This window comes from Macadamia integrifolia, chromosome 10 (assembly GCF_013358625.1).
Source record: "Macadamia integrifolia cultivar HAES 741 chromosome 10, SCU_Mint_v3, whole genome shotgun sequence".
In the NCBI taxonomy this organism is placed as follows: domain Eukaryota; kingdom Viridiplantae; phylum Streptophyta; class Magnoliopsida; order Proteales; family Proteaceae; genus Macadamia; species Macadamia integrifolia.
The window spans coordinates 5747351-5768243 of record NC_056566.1 but is presented as its reverse complement, the minus strand read 5'-3'; the positions used below and the strand labels follow the sequence as shown (position 1 = coordinate 5768243).

General features: G+C 41.8%; 1 protein-coding gene across 5 annotated transcripts in view; it reads right to left on the bottom strand.

Annotated features, from left to right (window-relative positions):
- Positions 1–607: 607 nt before the first annotated feature.
- LOC122091526 (electron transfer flavoprotein-ubiquinone oxidoreductase, mitochondrial) overlaps positions 608–20893 on the bottom strand; it is a 134509-nt gene continuing 114223 nt past the window's right edge. Inside the window, exons 15-18 of one of the 5 annotated variants that reach the window (XM_042661531.1) lie at positions 19291–19370; positions 17617–17745; positions 17462–17528; positions 608–813 (exon numbers count right to left, since the gene is read on the bottom strand). In XM_042661531.1, coding sequence (XP_042517465.1) covers positions 784–813; positions 17462–17528; positions 17617–17745; positions 19291–19370 — 306 coding nt within the window. In that variant the 3' untranslated portion in view covers positions 608–783. Of the gene's footprint in view, positions 814–881; positions 1400–12174; positions 12638–17461; positions 17529–17616; positions 17746–19290; positions 19371–20893 lie in introns of those variants that run through there. The other 4 variants (XM_042661529.1, XM_042661530.1, XM_042661532.1 and 1 more) reach the window with 4 other exon arrangements.

Genomic DNA, 20893 nt, shown 5'->3' with positions numbered 1-20893 from the left:
AATTTTGGTTTTTTTAATGAACTTTGGAGTGTTTCGGTTTCTTACCGGTTTGGTTTCAGTTTCAGTCCAGGTTTTGAGCCGATTTCGGTTTGATTTCGGGTTCATCCGGTTTCCGATGTGGTTCGGTTTGGTTTTGGGGTTACAATACTCCAAACCGAACCAACCCAATAAGGCTTCAGTTCGGTTCGATCTGTGTTGTTATCGGTTCGGTCCGGCCGATTTTACCGGTCCGGTTTAAGAATTGACACCCCTACCTAATATATGTGAAGACTCTTTCAGATTAAACTAAGGTGCTTTTTACTCACTGAGCTGTGATAGCTCACCCCTCGTGGTTACATTTTCTTTGCAGAGCCTTCCCCATAAGAAGGTGGAGAGACCAATGTCCGAAAAGAAAATGATGACTGATTTCTTTTTTTCTTTTTCTTTTTTTTGGGAAATAGCTGTATTTACTTTCTCTTAGATTTCTAAGTGTTTGAGATCTCGTTTGCAGACAGACAATGAACAAAAGCTTCTACTGTAAACTTGTGAAAAACCACAGATCCATACCTTTTCTTCCCAGAAACATTTGAATTAGCGGCTGCGAAGTAAACTAGTTATGAAGTATCCATTGAGAAAAAGATCTGAAGCTCTTAATTTATTATTATTTTTCAACAAAGTCTGAAGTTTATTGCTTTTACAAAAATATGAACTAAAAAAGAAGGGTTTATCTACATGACTGAATAACCAGGACCACCACCTCCTTCCGGTACAGTCCACTCAATATTCTGTTTCGGGTCCTTGATATCACATGCCTGAAAAGTTCAACCCACTTGACTTTACAAGCTTTCAGAATGTTGCATAACTTAGCAAACAATATAAAACAATTAGTAACAGAGCAGAAATTTAGATCACCAACTTCATAATTTTGTCCAAGAATAATCAAGCGTCAAAATTCATGAAAATTAATATCTTGAACGGAAACTGAAAAATCACCCACAAAGCCTCGTCTTATCGGAGTAACTCTACCTGGGGTTTTCAGAGCTCACAACTAGACTGCTAAGATAGTTTACTAATCCACCTCAACCATTTTGATATATTTTAGAAAAAGACACAAAATATGCCGGTCAATTCTTACCAAAATAACTCAATCATAGCAGGTTACCATCAAAGTTTCAGTAGAATTTAGTAATAGCATTCCAGCTGCAGTAAAACTCAATGGACAACCAATTTCTCAAACTCAAATCATAATAAACTCAACTGCAGGCCTCCTCTTTCCACCACTTTAACTTCTGAAAAAGGAAGTCAGAAGTGCAATGCGTGTTGCACTTGGCCGTTCACAACAGGCAGCCCATAACTACCAAGTGGCAACTCATTTCGTGGTCAAATTTTGGGGGAGGTGGACCCACTGTCCCTTGTATACCTGTAAAATTTCAACTCAAAATGGATACACAAACGTAACCAAAAAGATGGTCAAAGTTAGAAAAAAAAACACAAGGTACAAGTGAATTTAATAGTTGAAATCACCCATGGAGGATTCCAAATACAAGATGAGCAACACAGTTGAGTTGGACCACCAAATTTGACATGTTTCCAATCCACAAGGTTGCCTATCAAAACAACAGTTCAGATTGACCACACGGGTCCTCCACATGGCTCAAAAAGGGCTTGTTGCGATACGTGATTGCTTGCACTTTTATTGAATTGAAAATATGGAGCTGAAAATAGGAAGGCCCCATTAGCTCTCACTAAAAAAGCTTACCCAGTGCATGAGGCTCCCGTTGTGGGGTCTGGGGAGGGTCATAATGAACGCATTTACCCCTACTTTGTGGAGAGGCTGTTTCGCAACTGGAATCGTCGACCACTTGGTCACAATGGAGCAACCACACTGCTGCACCAAGGTCCGGGATGTAAGGTCATTCACCGAAGCAAACGATCCCAGATAATATGCAACTCCAAACCCCACTCAAATTTGAGTTTCAGATCTGATTTCTGAGAAGAACTACTCATATTAGAGAAAATAGGCTGAAACAAGAGAAAATTGAGAAGTCACAATCCAAGGCTCAGATGAGCCTCAAACTTTGAACACGTGTAGCTAAGAACACCTCCAAACTATCCTCCAACTATGGCGGAAACCCACCAAGTAGATAGGAAGCCAAACACAATCAGATATAGGCAGATTAGGGTTTTTATGGAGAAAACTTGCAATTGCTTGTGGGAGACTCCAATGGGCTGCTGTGCTGGTCGAGTGCTCCTTTGGGGGGCGGCGAATAAAACCCTAAAAGGGTTGGCTGATAGGGCTACAGACCAAGGAGATGGGAAGATTGACCTCGGCCTAAGAAGACCCTCCTCTCTTGCTGAAATCGATTCTGTCCTTTGAGCTATTCATGGACTTCAATCTGTAGATGTTCCTTCAGGCTTTAATTTGGTTGCAATCCACACTTGATCACTCACTCACTCACAAAGATCAAAACAAGAAGAGAAAAGAGAACACAGAAGGATAGATATGGGTGGCGTGGACTTTCTCAGTCCTGGTCTCTCACCCACAGCTATCTCAGCTGTTGAAACAATTCTTTCTTAGAATTAGGGAGCAAGTAATGCTGCAAATTCATTTAATAATCAATAGTGATTTTTGTTACAGCAGCACCTCTTTATAAAGTAGAGGTTAAGGACTCAATTATATAGAAACTTCTAAATTAGAAAACAAACTGAAATAGGAAAATAATGGACTTAGAACATAAAACTCCTAATACTAGTAACTTGCTCACTAAGACGATACAGAAGGACAATATATGGATTCTTCTAGAACACTAACTCCACACTCCAAGCTGTAGTTGACCAGTCAAACCACAAGAGGACAAAATATAGCACACAAAATAAATTGCAGGAGAGGGAAAACTGCTTTTGGAAGCTGTTGGTTTCTTCAATCGATGGCTGTTGTAGAAGGGCTTGTAGAAGGTAAAAAAGAGAACAAAATACCAAGGAAACATAGCTGGTTCGATGGCCATAACTAGCTGGTTCTAAGACTGCAAAAACTGAACCAGATTAAACCAAAACTAGGCTTTGGAATGGCGCAATCAGCTCTAAGGCTCGGCTGGCTGGGCTGTTTTTTCCTTGGATAGTGGAGGCCAGCATGTCTATCTACATCAGTCCGCCCTCCCCCCATTGGCCCTCACTATTCCCTGAAAATACCCTACATCATTCTTCAAACAAACCAAAACTACTAGGGATAGACAATTGTCTCCCACATTCAGAAGACTCTTTCCCCTCAATAAAATAACATAAAATCCCCCAAAGCTATTTCTTTTAACATAAACTAATTGTGTCGCAGAACCTTTGATACTCCTGTACTCTCAACTCCAAAGCCTACAGAAGCATAATTCTTTATCATGTTGGACCTTGGCTATTGAATTTCTCCCAGTGGGTAGCCAACTTGACATGCCCAAGGTGCCCTCACTGCTGTCAAGGGATATGAGCCTCAAAACCACTTCATGTTTGTAAGAAGTCATTGTCGAGAGAGGAGTCTGGCTTACTGTTTAGCGCAAGTCATGACTCCTCCTAGGGGTGTTTTGGTCTAGTCCTTGTGGACATAGGTAAGACTTAGGTAAGTCAGTTTTGTTTCCTATTTTGGGTGTCCTATTCTTAATAGGACTGCTGTAATACTTGGGCCATATAATGAATGAAGTAGGGCAGTCTCAATCTAATCGATTGGGACTCCCAAGTTCCACTATCGTCTCTCTCTCTCTTCTCTTTTTCTTTCTTCTCTTTACATGGTATCAGAGCTTAATCCCTAAGCAAGCACATTGATCTCTGCTATCACTGTATCACTAGTAACAGCCCCTTCTTATAATTGGCTGTTTTTTTTTTTGGATGAATAAATCAACTCATATTACCATGCGGGAGAAGAAGAATATACAAGGAAAAAAGAGGGCGGGGGGAAGGAGAGAGGCCCCAACCAACAGAAAATAGCAGTACCTAACAAAACAAACCTTGGTACAACAGTGCAAAGGCAAGCCCAACAAACCTAAACCTATCCGGGGGGGGGGGGGAGAGTTAATGGAGACAGGGAGCCCCTAGGATACAAGAATGAACTTGTTCCTTGGGGTGCCTCTAATAGTGCGGTGGCGAAGGGACCTAAGCTTTGAGTTAAAATCAAAGTAGATGGCCTTCCAAATCTGACCAAAGGAGCAAGAGTTGATAGTCCATCCACGAAGATATCTCTCCATCCAAATATGGTTGATGGTGGCACAGAAGGCAAGATTCCCAGCAGTATCACAAATAGAGGAGCTAGCAAAAGTCATGTCGATCCAAATCCACTCTCTAGGAAAGGGGAGGATGCTACTTCTGGATGGCCAGCAATTGCGAAGGACCCTCTTCCAGACAGAGGAAGTGAAGGGGTAGGAAAAAAATGGTTTAACATCAGAAAAGACCAAAAAGATCAGCTCGGGGGAGAAGAAGAAGGGGGAGTCCAGCAACCTTCATAACTAATCGAGGCGACAGTGGTTGATCTACTCAAACCAAAGGAGTAGATGGACTTAGGGGAGATCAAGGAATGGTGGATGCCCGAAGGATTCCAGGGATCTAACCAGAGGGAAGTCAAAGATCCAATGCCTATAATGCAGGAAAATGACATTAAGAGCTTAAGGTCTAAGACTAAGGATTTTTCGCCAAATCCAAGAAGCATCCTTAGAGCTGGGGGTAGGCCAAAGGGAGTCATTCTTTAGGGGAGAACAATAGAGCCAAGAGACCCAAATACTATTGTGCTTGGAAGTCATCTTCCAGATGAGTTTGAGAATCCCAACAAAATTGGCTTCTATAATTCTTCTATACCCCAAGCCTCCCTTAGATTTGGGAAGGCATACTACATCCCAATTAATCGGATGGAGGAATTTGGTGGAATCAGCCACTTTTCAGAGAAACGAGCAGAAAATGGTCTCCATAACCTTGATGGAAGAGGTAGGAAGGGAAAAATGCCAGACTAATAGAGTTACATGGATTGAAGCACAGATCTGATCAGAGTTCAGAGGTCCGCATAGGAGAGAACCTTACCTTTCCAAAGCTGAAGCCTTTACCTCAAAACATCATGCTCAAGGGAACAATAATGGGCAGTCAGCCTTAAGAAAATGAGAGGTAACCCAGATATTTAACCAGGAGGGATCCTAGAAAGAATCCAATTAGGACAAGAAGGATGTTACTGGTTCTTTCTAAGGGTTCCACGACTTCTTAAAGGGGGGGTGGTTTCATGCCCTAGTTTTCTGATTTGTGAATGAAAGTTTGATTGGTTTTGATCAATTGTATGTCTTGAAGAATCAACTTAAGGTATTATTGTGAGTAATTGCAGGTTAGGTTATATGGCTTGAGGACTGAATTGCTTAAGTTGGAGAAATCGATTCTAGCTGTCGGGGTTTTGTCTCTCTGCCAAAATTGATTTTGGCCATATCTCTCAAGTGTGGACTCAGTTTGGAAAATCCTTTTAAGGGATTATTAAGCATCATATCAAGAACATTCAGGCCAGATTTGAGCATCATTGGAGCACTACACAACCAACCATAGATATTCTCCTTTTTCACCAGATTAGGTGATGTAGGGGATTCCTAGGGGACTAGGTTTCCTACAAGATTAACTAACTAGGTAGGGTTACCTCAAGGGACTTGGGTAGACAGGACAAAATAAACTCAGCAAACAAGATTTAACATGCAAAATAGAATAAGACTAATAAACAAAGTAGCAAAGGGCAATAATAATCTAGGAAGAAAAACACATAAACTCACTCAAGCTTCAAGGGGAAACATGGGGTAGGGAACATGGCAGCAACCAAAATTAGGTTACAACACTAGTTTATTAAGCATCAAAAGTAGATAGAAACCCCATGCTATATGCTCTAAAATCAGGTGTACTTGTAATAAGAAGGCCAACAATACTTAAGGCAAACAGTGTGTTACATAAAAGATTAAACAATGGCAAAAGGGGGGTGGGTTTTAATGGAAGTAATAGGGTAAATAATGAGGGGATAATGGAGGGTATAGGAGGGTTTACTCTATACTTATCTGCTGCCCAGGCCTGAGAATAAAGGGAGAGAACCTAGAATCGAAGAAGATGTCCAACAGTAGTCCGATGGTTGAAAAGAGATCAGCAGCAGCCCAGTCCTTGTCGTAAAGGATAACAGCAACCCAGTATTGAAGAGAAGATCAGCAGCAGTTCAGCATCAAAGGCAGCAACAACAGTTCAACATCAAAAGGTAGTAGCAGCAGCAGATGCTGGCCGGCAGCAGTAGACAGTAAGCAGCAACAGTAACAGTATACAGTAGTAGTTCGAGTCAACAATCCAGAAATGGTTCCAGTGAGAAAAGGTATAAAAGTAAGAGGGGGAGGGAGGTAAGAGAACCGAGAGAACCGAGAGAGAATAAAGAGAGAAAGGTGAGAAAGAGAGGGTGAGAAAGACAAGATTGAAAGAGAGAGAATCGTGAGAGGGGTGGGGGGTTTGCTCCTTGGATGTTTTTTTCAATTATCATTCATTAATTAGAAACCGTGGCCAATGGCCTTACATAAATAAGAGACTAATTACTAAAAAGAAGCGATTATTCTAGGAATGCTATTTCATAAACAAAGAAACTTTCTAAAAAGAAATCAATAGGATAATTACTTAGTTTCCTAATTAACTTAAAGACTCAAATAAACAAAATCCTAGGAAATAAAACTACTAAACTATCAGATTTGGTGGGGGCCACACAATCTTGGCAAAATTTGGAAGGAGAGGACTCGATCCAACGCTGGAAAGGCTGGATTGAGCCTTCCTTTCTTCTTCTTTATTCTTCTTCCTTCTTCTAATCCTCCAACCAGAAAGAAGGTTGGGTCTTCTTCTTCCTTCGGATGTACATCTTAATGTCCCCATCAACTCTCCCCGGCTTGGAAGATTTCATCTCCAATGAATTAAAGCTCATATAATATTCAAGTAGGTCTGGGTTGAGTTGTTGGACTTCTTGCATTGTGATCCAAGTGTTGTCAATTTCCGGACGTCCACGCCACTTGACCAAAGACTCTCTAGAACCTCCAGTGTGTGGACACAATCTTCTCATCAAGGATTTTCTCAATTTCTTCAGTCCTTCTCGTGACCATAGGCACAGGTGGTAATAAGGTGGGGGGAAGTGGTTAGTTTGGTTCAGTAATCTCATCAATGGTGAAGGGGAAGTCCTTAAAGTCATCAGGATAGAAAGGGGTAATGGTAGAGGTACCATGGTATGGGACAAGGTCTTCAACATTGAAAATATTACTGATTTCCATACTAGCTGGTAGATCAAGAACATACGCATTGGCACCTATCCTCTTGAGTACTTTGAACGGACCTGTGCTACGAGCATGCAGCTTGCTTGCTTTTCCCTTAACAAAACGTTGCGGCTTAATTCTAACCATCACCATATCACCCTCTTGAAACTCTTGTAGCCTTCTATGCACATCTGCCTTCGGCTTATATTGTTCGTTGCTCAGTGCTATCTGTTTTCTTATACTTGCATGTAAATCATGTATATACTGAGTAAAAGACTCGGCTGACTAGGAGGTCCTAGCTAGACACGACTGGGATAAGGTCTATGGGTGCCCGGGGCTGGTATCCTGAATAGATCTTAAAGGGGGACAGACCAGTGGTACAGTTCTTAGAACTATTATATGCAAACTTAGCCTGGCTAAGGACTTGATCCCAACTGGTAAGGTGTTCTCCTATGAGGCAAAGCAATAAATTCCCAAAGCTCCTATTGACAACCTCAGTTTGGCCATCGGTCTGAGGGTGGAAAGCTGAGGAAAAACGGAGATTCGTGCCCATCATCTGCCACAGGGTCCTCCAAAAATGACTAGTGAACTTAACATTCCTATCGGACACTATGGTAAGGGGCAACCCATGATACTTGACAACCTCATTAAAGAAAAGTCTGGCTACTATGGATGCATCAGAGGTCTTAGAGCATGGGATGAAATGGGCCATCTTCGAGAAGCGGTCCACAACCACATAAACAGAATCATGGCCCCTCGAAGTTTTTGGTAGACCAAGCACGAAGTCCATGCTAAGGTCCTGTGCCAAGGGGAATGGGGAATGGGGAATGGGGAATGGGGAATGGGGAACGGGTAGGGGAGTGTACAATCCTGTGTTTTGCTTTTGTTGTTTAGAGGTCTGGCATGTCCTACACTGACTCACAACTCTAGCAACATCCCTCTTCAGTCCTGGCCAAAAGAATCGGTCCTTAACGAGGGTGATGGTCTTATCTCGACCGAAATGGCCAACGACTCCCCCAACATGTAATTCCTAGATCAAGAAATCTCGGATTGAAGTCCTAGGAATGCACAACTTGCTTCCTTTAAAAAGGAAGCCCTCCCTAAGTAGGTAGTCCGAGCGGTTGACCAGGTTGCCTTCACTTAAGGAAGTGAACGGCTCACTAAAATCAGGATAGGTGGGGTATTGGTCCTTCACTCGCTCGAACCCTACAACTTTTACACTCATTGCTTGGAGTAACACATTAGCCCGACTCCTAGCATTGGTGTGACTAAGGAACATGTTCACCAGGCTCAATGCATCTGCAGCATGATTCTCGACACCAGGTCTATGCTTGAGTACAAAAGTGTACTCTTGGAGAAACTCAACCCACTTGGCATGCCTGTGGTTAAGTTTCTTTTGGGCACTCAGGTATCTCAGAGCCTGGTGGTCAGAGAATAACACGAATTCTTGCGGTAAAAGGTAATGTCGCTAATAGCGCAGTGATTGGACAACCGCATAGAATTCCTTGTCGTATGTGGAATATCGTTGCCTAGCTTTATTAAGCTTCTCACTAAAATAGGCAACAAGGTGGCCCTCTTATCCTAGGACACCACCTATCCCAATACCAGATGCATCGCAATTCACTTTGAAGACCTTAGAAAAATCTGGGAGGCGCAGGACTGGAGCTTCAGTCATAAGCTTCTCAATCTCATTAAAGGCCTTCGTAGTACTCTTAGTCCATTGAAGCTCCTTTTTTATGCAATCGGTGATAGGAGACATAATGAAACTAAACCGGAAGAACCTCCTGTAGAAAGTGGCTAAGCCATGAAAGCTTCTTACCTCATGGACATTAGTTGGCTCAGACCACTCTATAATCGCTCTCTTTCTCAGGGTCAGCAGATACTCCCTGAGTTGACACAACAAATCTTAGGAAGATGACTTGATCACTCAGGAAGGTGCACTTCTTGAGGTTGACATAGAGTTTCTCTTGTAAGAGCACATGAAAAACCTTCTGTAAATGATCCAAGTGGGAAGACGGGGTCTTACTATAGATGAGGATGTCATCAAAGTAAACCACTAGGAACTTGCCAATGAATGGTTGAAGCACTTGATTCATTATCCTCACGAAGGTGCTAGGTGCATTTGACAAGCCAAAAGGCATAACTAACCACTCAAAGAGGCCATCCTTCGTCTTGAAGGCTGTCTCCCACTCATCTCCAGGCCTAACCCTAATCTGGTGGTACCCACTCTTGAGATCAATCTTTGAAAAGATGGAAGAGTTGGCCATCATATCCAACATGTCATCAAGCCTAGGGATAGGGAACCTATACTTGATGGTGATCTTATTGATGGCCCTACTATCAACACACATACGCCAGGTGCCATCTTTCTTTGGCGTGAGCAAGGCAGGTACAACACACGGGCTAAGGCTTTCCCTAATGAATCCCTTCTGTAGTAGTTCATCCACTTGCCATTTGAGTTCGGCGTGTTCTTTGAGATTCATTCGGTAATGGGGTAAGTTCGGGAGAGAGGATCCTGGAACTAAGTCAATAGCGAGCTGATGTCACGCATAGGCGGTAACTCATTAGGTAGTTCTTCAGGGAATAACCTCTTGAATTTCCTCAACAAGGGTCGCACTTCTCTTGGAGCCTCAGTGAATAAGCGTGATCTATCGGTATTACTCTGTACGAAAACTAGAGCATAAATCACCCCAGACTCTTGACACTCTCCTTCAAATTGTTGTTGATTTAAAATGTTGAGTGTTTTGGTGGGGGTGTGTTTAGATGTACTTCCCTTGTGTTCTGGAACCCTAACTTCCCTAGGGGCACTGGGGGTCACTCTAATCTTCTTCTCTTTGAACTCAAAGACATAGGTGTTATACTTCCCGTAACTGGTGACATCCCGATCATATAACCAGGGTCTACCTAGGATGATGTGGGCAACATCAATCTCTAGGACATCACACCACACTTGATCCTCATATCCTGCAAAGTGTAGGGGAACTAAACACCTTAGATTAACGGGAATGGTGAACTGATCAACCCAGGCAACCGTGGAAGGCTTGGGGTGGGGTTCAGGTTTGAGGCCCATTTGAGCAACAACGCTCTTGGCGATCACATTCATGCAACTCCCGCTGTCTATGGCGACGCGACAGTTCTTGCCCTAATGACATATGTAAGTGATGAAAATATTAGTTCGTCGCCAATCATCGCTACTCTTAGGTTGTGAGACCATGCACGCACAATGCTGAGCTTGAGGTCACCGGCCTCTTTGGTGTTCTCATCAGATATGGTCTCATCTGGTCTATGGTCCTCATACTCATGGTCCTGAAACCCCTCTTGGTCACCTTCTTCAGGGGTCTGCTCTCCAACATAAAGATTCCTATTGGGACTCTCTGGAGAAGTTGCTAAACCCGCGACACTTGAAGTACTGTTGTTTCCCACTACTCTTGGGTGCTTCTCCCAAAATTCCTTGACCCTTGTTGTCAAATTGGCGCTGTGGTGCAGCAGTGGGTTTTGGGAATCCAGTTGAGCCTTGGGGTGGTTTTCTAAATTGGAACTCCCCAGCTTAGTAGCTCTTCCTGTGAGAATAAGTTCTCATGGAGGATTCCACCTCAAGGGCTATCCTGAAGGCCTATGGAATGTCTCGCACCAGGTGGGGTGCTATACGAGACTGAATTTCGGAGTTGAGTCCGATAAGGAATCTGGATAGTGTCTGCTCTACATCCTCCCGAATACGGCTTCTAATTTTCAATTCATTGAACTTGCTCATGTATTCGGTCACAGTCAACTTTCCTTGTTTCAGGGTATTCATTTCATTCAACAACTGGAGCCTATAAGTGATAGGCAAAAATTTCCTCTGGAGCTGCTCTTGCATCTCTACCCAGGTAGTGATTGGCTCAAGTCCTAGGTGGTCCTCCTGGTACTCTAGGTCTGTCCAGAAGTCCTGGGTAGCTCCAATAAGCTTGAACTTAGCAAATCGGTAGCGGAATTCCTCTAGCATATCGTAGAAATCGAAGTACCTATCCATCTGCTTGATCTAATCCAGAAGGATCCTAGCATCAATCTGACCATCATAGGTAGGGGCATCTACCTTAATCATCCGTCTGACATCAAAGCCCCTATCAGGATGCTCATAACCCTCATCATTTCTATATTGGGTTTGGCATCTTGGCGGTGGGCCTCGACCCCTACCCCGAGCCCTACCATGCCCTAAGCCTTGGAAGTTATCCCCTATCTGGTCATAACCATTAGTCTGGTTATTCTCATTTACTTCCTCAGGGTTAGGGCCTCTGCCCCTAGATTCAGTGCCAGTTGTGTTACAGCCTTGCCGTCCATCAAGGTTTTGGGCACTTGTCTCAAGGGCAGCCAACTTATCGGTAAGGGCTTGGAGATGGGCAGCTTGTGTTTCCTGTATAGCTTGGACGGCTTTCATGAATTCATCCAGTTGCTCAGATTGGGTGGAGGCGCTAGGAGGGTCAGACATACCTTGGTATGCTCTACCACTACGAGTGGACATAAGGAGATGGGTAGCTAAGGTACGGTTGCCACCAAAGACTCAAGGTCTACTCAGAATCTCCAATTGAGACAAGTAGTTAGCCCTTTCAATCTTGAGGTCAAAAATCTCCCTCTCAAGTATGTGCTTTTGGAGGGAATAGCGTCCAATGCTATTTGGTCCCGCCAACTTAAGAAAGAAAAGGGTGTCCTCTAATCTATGGTATCGCTCTCTTAGCTCAACTCGACTACGGACAGATGGTGACGGAGACTAGACCTCGAAAGGTAACACATGTAAACAAGGGACAGCAGTACCTAATTACCCTAAACCTAGACAAAACCATGCTCTGATACCAAGATGATGTAGGGGATTCCTAGGGGACTAGGTTTCCTACAAGATTAACTAATTAGGTAGGGTTACCTCAAGGGACTTGGGTAGACAGGACAAAATAAACTCAGCAAACAAGATTTAACATGCAAAATAGAATAAGACTAATAAACAAAGTAACAAAGGGTAATAATAATCTGGGAAGAAAAACACATAAACTCACACAGGCTTCAAGGGGAAACATGGGGTAGGGAACATGACAGTAACCAAAATTAGGCAACAACACTAGTTTATTAAGCATCAAAAGTAGATAGAAACCCCATGCTATATGCTCTAAAATCAGTTGTACTAGTAATAAGAAGACCAGCAATACTTAAGGCAAACAGTGTGGTACATAAAAGATTAAACAATGGCAAAAGGGGGGTGGGTTTCAATGGAAGTAACAGGGTAAATAATGAGGGGATAATGGAGGGTATAGGAGGGTTTACTCCATACTTATCTGCTGCCCAGGCCTGAGAATAAAGGGAGAGAACCCAGAATCGAAGAAGATGTCCAACAACAATCTGATTGTTGAAAAGAGATCAGCAGCAGCCCAGTCCTTGTCGTAAAGGATAACAACCCAGTATTGAAGAGAAGATCAGCAATAGTTCAGCATCAAAGGCAGCAGCAACAGTTCAACATCAAAAGGTAGTAGCAGCAACAAATGTTGGCCGGCAGCAATAGGCAGTAAGCAGCAATAGTAACAGTATACAGTAGTAGTTCGAGTCAACAATCCAACAATAGTTCCAGTGAGAAAAGGTATAAAAGTAAGAGAGGGAGGGAGGTAAGAGAAGAGAGAACTGAGAGAGAATAAAGAGAGAAAGGCGAGAAAGAGAGGGTGAGAAAGAAGAGATTGAAAGAGAGAATCGTGAGAGGGGTGGGGGGTTTGCTCGGCTTTTTTTTCAATTATCATTCATTAATTAGAACCGTGGCCAATGGCCTTACATAAATAAGAGACTCATTACTAAAAAGAAGAGATTATTCTAGGAATGCTATTTCATAAACAAATAAACTTTCTACAAAGAAATCAATAGGATAATTACTTAGTTTCCTAATTAACTTAAAGACTCAAATAAACAAAATCCTAGGAAATAAAACTACTAAACTATCAGTTTTGGTGGGGGCCACACAATCTTGGAAAAATTTGGAAGGAGAGGACTCGATCCAGCGCTGGAAAGGCTGGATCGAGCCTTCCTTTCTTCTTCTTCTTTCTTCTTCTTCCTTCTTCTAATCCTCCACCCTACCCGTAAAGAAGGTTGGGTCTTCTTCTTCCTTCGGTTGTACGTCTTGATGTCCCCATCATTAGGATTTTGTTATCTCAGTCGATTCCTCTCTGGTTACTGATTCGTTGGAGGTTTGTTTAGATATTTAGTTTGTTCCCTTATTAGGATTAGTCAGTTACATACGGTCAATCAATTGTGTGATCTAAAACCCTGATAAGAGATTAGATCGATTTTACAGATTACTCTCTGTGGATTGAAGTTTTTGTTCTTATGTCATTTTTTGTCGATCTCTTTACATCAATGGTTGAAATTGAGGCAAAGAATGTTGTCACTGAGGTGGTGTCCTCATCCTCTCATAGGATTATAGAGAAGAAGCTTGCAAGAGCTGCCAATTTTCAATAGCGGAAGAAAATTGTGCAGCTGTTTTAAATGGTCGTGATCAATAGGATCATCCAACAAAGATTAAACCAACTACTGACACTACATGGGATACGATTGATGGACATATTTTGGGACAACTATTGAACTCGATGGATAATTCTATAGTTGATATTGTTACTCATATCGACACTGTGAAGGAGCTGTGGGATTATCTGAATGTGTATTCTGGATAGAACCTCTTTTGCATTGATAAGCTGTTTCAGGAGTTTAATTGAGTTGATCGGAAGGGCGACCTCTACCTCAGTAATTTGCAGCTTTCAAGAGGATGTTCTACTTCCTATTAGTGGTAATGTGCAGAAGTCACAGAACCAGCCAGAGCAGCCCGCGGTTATGGATTTTTTGGTTGGTCTTGGATTAGAGTATTATGCTGTTAGGTCTCAGATTCTTGGAGGTGACAAGGTGGCGTCTCTTGCAGATACATTTTCTCGAGTCTTACACGTAGCTCAAGAGAACTCTCATGATCTTGCACCAGCTGCTAGCTCCGCTCTTGTTTCTTAGAATAATAATCAAGGCGGGGGTATGTAGTACTAATAGTGGAGGTGTAACATGCTTCAAAATCTTGCTGTGATATCGCCAATATCTCGGGAATTTCGGCCTATTTTTTTATCAAGACTAACCAGACTACGAAATGAAAAAAGTATATACTGTTTTGGTCGAAATTTCGGTATCTCGCCGAAATTTCGTGTAACATTTTGGTATCTCACCGAAATTTTACAACCAATATGTTATTTATACATCACTTTGTGCAGAGTCGAAATTTCGACTTCAACTCGCTTGTCATGCCCCCGACTCATCCCTTCTCTCCAATCCATCTCCTCTGATTCTGAGATTCTCTACCATCCATTCCCACAATGGCAACAAAGCTCCGGGCCCTGATGGCTTTAGCATGGGAATTTTCTCCTCTTATTGAGACATAGTTAGTTCGGATCTCTCTAAGGCAATCAAAAGCTTCTTCTTTAATCCCTCTCAAATCCGTCCCATCAACCATACCTTCCTCTACCTCATCCCTAAAAAGGGAGGAGCTTCTTCCATATTTGACTTCAGACCGATCTCTCTCTGCAACTCCTTTACAAATTCATTGCCAAGATCCTTGCTAATCGGCTTCAGATAGTAATTGAATCCCTTGTCAGCCTTAACCAATCTGCTTTCATTGCAGGGAGAAGCATTGCAGATAATATTATTCTTTGCCATGAGATTGTGAAAGGGTTTGTAAGGAAGTCTAATTTTCTTGCTGCACTTCTCAAGATTGATATCCACAAGGCTTTTGATTCCATTAGATGAGACTTCATCTTTAAATTCCTTCTTACCAAGTCTTTCCCTCTCGTCTTCGTCAACTGGATTCTCTCCTGTATTTCCTCCCCCAAGTTCTCTATTCTTGTCAATGGTTCCCAGGCAGGGTTCTTCCCCTCCTCGGACGGGAATAGGCAAGGATGCCCTCTCTCTCCCTTCCTCTTCTGCCTTGCCATGGAAGTCCTTTCCAGATCCATCCAATCCCATACGGATAGCCTCCTCATTTCTCCCATCCCTAAGTGCAAAGCTGCTAACCTCACACATCTCGCTTTCGGAGACGATCTTATGATCTTCTCCAAAGCTACTCTTTCTCCATCCAAACCATCATAGCCGCCCTTTCCTCCTTTGAATCTTTATCGGGCCTTCATATCAATCTTCTCAAGACCCGTTTGTTCCTTGTTGGAGTCCCGGATTCCTCCAAAGCTAGGTTGCTTAAGCTTATAGGCTTCCAATTGGGATCCCTCCCTGTAAAATATCTAGGCCTTCCTCTCATCTCCGCCAGATTAACGTCTCACCAATGCTCCCCAATGCTCAATCAAATTCGTAAAAGACTGCAGCTCTAGAAAGGTAAGATTCTATCTTATGTGGGGTGGCTGGAACTCATCAGATTTGTCCTCCAATCCAGCTAGATTTACTGGTCTGGAGTCTTCCAGCTCCTTAAATCCATTATCAAGGACACTAAATCCCTATTTTGCTCCTTTCTCTGGAAACGCACTAATCATGCTAGATTTCTTCACCCTCTCCGCTGGTCCTCCATTTTCCTTCCTAAGTCAGAAGGAGGCCTTAGAATCAGAAGAATCAAATATGCTAATTCTGCTGCCATCCTTAAGCTCATTCGGCTCTTAAGTCTCTAAACTTTGAAGCATCTGAGTTTCCTGGGTCTACTCCTTTCTTGGTAAGGATTCTCTTTGGACTGTTCCTTCTTCTCCAAACTCCTCCTGGGTTTGGAGGAACATTCTCCTTCATAGACCCATTGTGGTCAATGCCATCCACTACTCCATTGGAAATGGATCTTTGACTTCCCTTTGGCTAATTGGCATCTTCTTGGCATTCTCCTCCATCAAGTTGGTGCTAAAACAGTATACTGTTCTCGGCTACCTAATGAGCCCCATGTCTTCGCCATCGTCTCCGAGGGTGCTTGGTCTCCCCCCTATGGATACCCTCTCCTTCCTTCCCTTTTTTTATTCCCTCACTCCTCTCCTTGTCCGACTGATAAAATCTTCTGGTCCTCTTCTTCTTCTAGTCTGTTCTCCTCCTCGGCTTAGAACCTAAGTAACTCTCCGGGCCCCCTTCTCCTTGACACAGGGGTTCAAATTCTACAGTCTGGACAGCGCTCTCCAACTGCCCCTTACCCAGAACTTCCTCCAACATCGGTACATTTGGGTTCAACCCTCTTGTTCCCTATGTTGGGATGGCCTAGAAGACATTAACCACCTGTTTTTCGACTGCCCATTCTCTTCCCCTATATGGATGAGTATCCTTGCCAAGATATGGCCAGCCAAAAGAAGCCCCCTCCCCCTCCAGAGAGAATGGATCTGGATCGACATGTTCTTTGCTGGTAGATCGATTTGTGACTCTGCTAGGAAGCTCATCTTTTCTGCCACCATCAGCCACATTTGGATGGAGAGAAATGTTCGCAGATGGTCCTCCAACTCTAGATCTTTTGATTCGATTTGGAAGGCCATCTATCCTAATGTCTCCTCGAAGCTTAGCCGGGCTCCTCACTGTTCAGTTTCAGACACCCCAAGGACTAGGAATAGGCTTATTGTTGATTCCTGGGGCCTTCCATTTTCTATTTTATCTCCCCCCCGGCCCTTTAATGGGTTGTTTCCTCCCTGCCTAGTGCAGCCCTTGCCTTCATAGGCTTTGCATATCCTCCCCCCTTTTTTTCCCTGTTTTATATATTTATTTACCCACCCCCACCCCCAAAAAAAAAAAAAAAAAAAGGCATTGGGTGCAGGGTGGTTGTATTACATAAAATTATCTCCTAATCAGAACAGAGTTAATTCTTGCTCCAGGGGTCCGGATTTAGTTCCTTCCATAGTACAAGGTAGATTAGCCAGTCCTTTTCTCTGTTTCAGTTTTATTAATAAACTTTGTCAATTCTTATACTCATATCTGATGGGTTTCTAGAAGCCCAAGGGCCTAGGTTTCAAAAGGTTAGTTTAAACCAGAATCACAGTGAATGATGTATGACCAGATGCAAGAGAAATTTGATAAGTTAACAATCAGAAATTCAGATTCAGCTAATATTCTGGTCAAAGGTCTGTTTTACAAAGGAAAATCACTTCTCTAAAGATGATTTTGATCTACCGATTTGATCTTAATTAAAATAGTGTCCTATCTGGCAAAATGAAGACGATACATTCCTAAATAATAGCAAGTTATGCCTAATAAATCAGAAAGACCCATTGGAAAAGGAGCATTACCTTGCAGTGCAGGCAATTTTGAGCATTAATTTGCAACTTCTGCTGGCCTTTCTCATCTGGGACATACCTTCATTCCAGGTAAGATGAGGGGAATTCATATAAAAATCAAGATAGAAAATCAATGCAATGACAAGCTGAAGTATTGTTGGCATTACTCATATACACGTGCTGGACAGTAACGTGACTCAGGACCAGCAAATTCTGGCAGATTTACAAGTTCAGGAATGCTGGGGTCCTTCAGATGAAGGTGGGCTGGTTGGTCATGTTCATGGTTTGTGTTGCTCCTACAACAATAGAGCAGGAAAATAAAAATCACAGAAAAATTGAAAATGAAAGCAAAAAAGGGGAAAGGATGAATCATCACTACTTGCAGAAGAATCAAAGAAGTTTACTGTTCACTATATTATCTCTCATAAAGGAACATTTTCCTTCCCCATTTTGTTCTCCCAAGCTTAGTTCACATACACATATTTTTTGGGTACTCATCTGTGATCCGTCATATTTCACAAACTACTGAAAGAATGTGATGTGTCAGAGGTATCACTGGCTGAATTAAATCCTCCTTTCCACCCCCCCCCTTTGCCTAAGCAAGATGTAATATGGGACAGATCAACCCACATGAAAAAAAAGTCAGCCAAATAGAGTAGTATATTTACAATCCGGATGGTACTAGCATAGGGCTTTACTTTTCCCCTTTTAATAGTGAATAACAGTACTACATAATATTCTTATCATCTTGACTATCATAGAATTTTCTTTCCAAGGCCTACTTTCGACCCTTAAACCCAAGTACATGGTCTAGGCACCACAGTTCTACCAACCAATGATATGTTTACAAAATTACCAAAATGAAATATCTTTTGAATTAGGAGGGATACATAATTTGGAGAAATTTCAAGCATTTTCCTATATTAAAAATCAAGATTTCTCCCCATTCCATTCAAGAGCTCCAGAACTGCTAGAAACCTCATTTTGGCAAAATCCTTTGTTTTGCAGCTGAATAAAGGTTTGGTGGTTGACTGTGGAGCATCCACATCAACCCTATGCGAAGCATCATTTGGTCAAATTTCTCCATATTTCAAACCATATACAGGGATGATGTGATGGACTTGGAGAGATTCTCCAGGCAAAGGATGACACGACCGCATATGTCATTGAGTCTGAGCAATAGTTCCATCAGTCCCATGGGCAGTCTAGTGTTTTTTACCCTCCCTGGAACATAATGTGCTATTGATGTAGGTCTAGGGTCATAAACTTGTCAAAAAACAGTGGGTAATTTGTACTTATTGTCTTTGATAAATCTTTTTAATGATGGATTGTAGATTTATATTTGAATGTAATGTTAAATAGTTTCACACTTTGATAATTGTGAAATGTATGCTAATTTTATGGTTATTCACTTCTTTCCTACCGCATATTTTAATTGTTTGATTGAAAGTTGTATTTTCTATGCCTAAATTATATGTAGAATAAGTAAGAAAAGGGAAATGACACAATAGGTATGCTATTCATGAGAAACATAGGTTTCAAAGCCAATCTACCAGTATGGGTGGTTTCACCCCACCCTCTAATTTAATGATCCAAGCATGTGTAACCATGCTTATATAGCCACCTCTTTAAGTTTAAAGAAAAAATATTGTTGTATGGACCCCAGAATGGCCAATTCTGTTAGTTTCAGTGAAATGGACCAAATTTCACCCCTGATTTCACCAAAAAATTTCGGTAATTGCAGGGGGAAAAAGCCTATTCACAGAACTTTCAAGCCTTCTTACCAACATAAGAGTATTTGGATTAAGTTAGGTAAACATAATAACTTCACATAAGCAAACCTGTACAGAGAAGTTGGTACGTCAAATGAAACCAACCCATCTGGCTTGGAGTATTGAATAGGAGTGTGTAATCTTGCAGCCTGCAAATGAAAAGGGACAAAGCAGTATCTGGTTATAAGGAAAAGCCTTTATCTTGGAGTTAACAAACCCATGCTGAAGTTACAAAAGTGTGCTCAACATTTACATCCTTAAATGCATTCTTCCAGTAACTTGAGAGAAATAGAGCTCAACAATAGTATTCATACATGCACAAAGTAATTGTACCACATTTACACCACCCTTACCATGTATCCAGAAACCCATTCGATCAAAAGGAGAACACTCAAAGGGGCCATAAGACAAAATTTGGTACTGAAGCTATAAGTGCAACTTTAATAGCAAATATAGAATTAAGATTGTCAAGAGAGAAGTCAAACCAACTCGATGGTTAAGAAAACTGATAGATGAATTGTAGTATGTGAAAATATATACATATGGGAACTATATGAATTATCTAAAGTGACATATTATTAGCCACTTGTATGGAAGGTGTGACAAAAACAGGAATAAACAGTAACTGTGATGGAGAAATCAAAGAGAGAGAAGAGGAAGACGAAGAGATAGGAATGATTGAGGGAAGAGAAGAGACTCACACTTGGAGAGAGAAGATTTAACCCAACCATGAGCAGCATGTGTATTATATAACTTAAAGTGAGTGAAAAATACATAAATAACCGTGTTAAGTAAATAGAGATATGTGCCTCAACAATCGGGAACGCTTCCTACCACCTGAATTAGGACCTGAAAGAATCCGGTGTACCGATTCTACCAATTCTAAGGATGCGGAGATGCATATCAGTGCTTAAGTACCAATCTAACAGACTACTAACTTAGCTAAAGACAATAGACAGAAAAAAAAGTATAGCAACTCTTAACGCTCCCCTTCAAACTGGACCATATATATCAAGGCTCCAGCTTGGAACAAGAAGACATAATAGACTGAATTCTAAAGCAAACTTGAACAGATATGTCCATTATAGAAGCCAGTATACTGCAATGACACCCAAATATGTAGCACACAAACGAACTGCAAAGAGAACCGTCCATGCTCACCACACCAAAATAACCATAAGCACAGACCAAACCAGCAAAGACAATATAAGGAGCAGAATATATCAGTCACAATCCAGAACATAGCAGCAACCGGCCAGGAAACTGCGACAATAGAAGATGACAGAATCATTGTTGCAGACCAAAGAACACCAACAGAAATAAAAACAGCAGTAACAAATGCCCAAAGAAGAGCAGCAGAGAAGATGAATAAATCATCTGTGTGGGAAAATAATCTCCAATAAGAGACAAATAATCTTCAATAGGAGAAATAATCTCCGACAAGTAGACAGCAGGTGATCTTCATTAAGAAGACAAGCAAATAATCTCTGATAAAAAGACAAATAAATAATCTCCAATAAGGAGACACTGGCAAATAACCACCATGAAGAAGGCATAATAATCTCCACGAGGGAGACTGAAAAATAACCTTCACAAAGGAGATCATTCCTCTGAACAAGAAATCAGATATGATTGGAGACTAGAAATAGATAAGTTTAGATCATATCTGGAA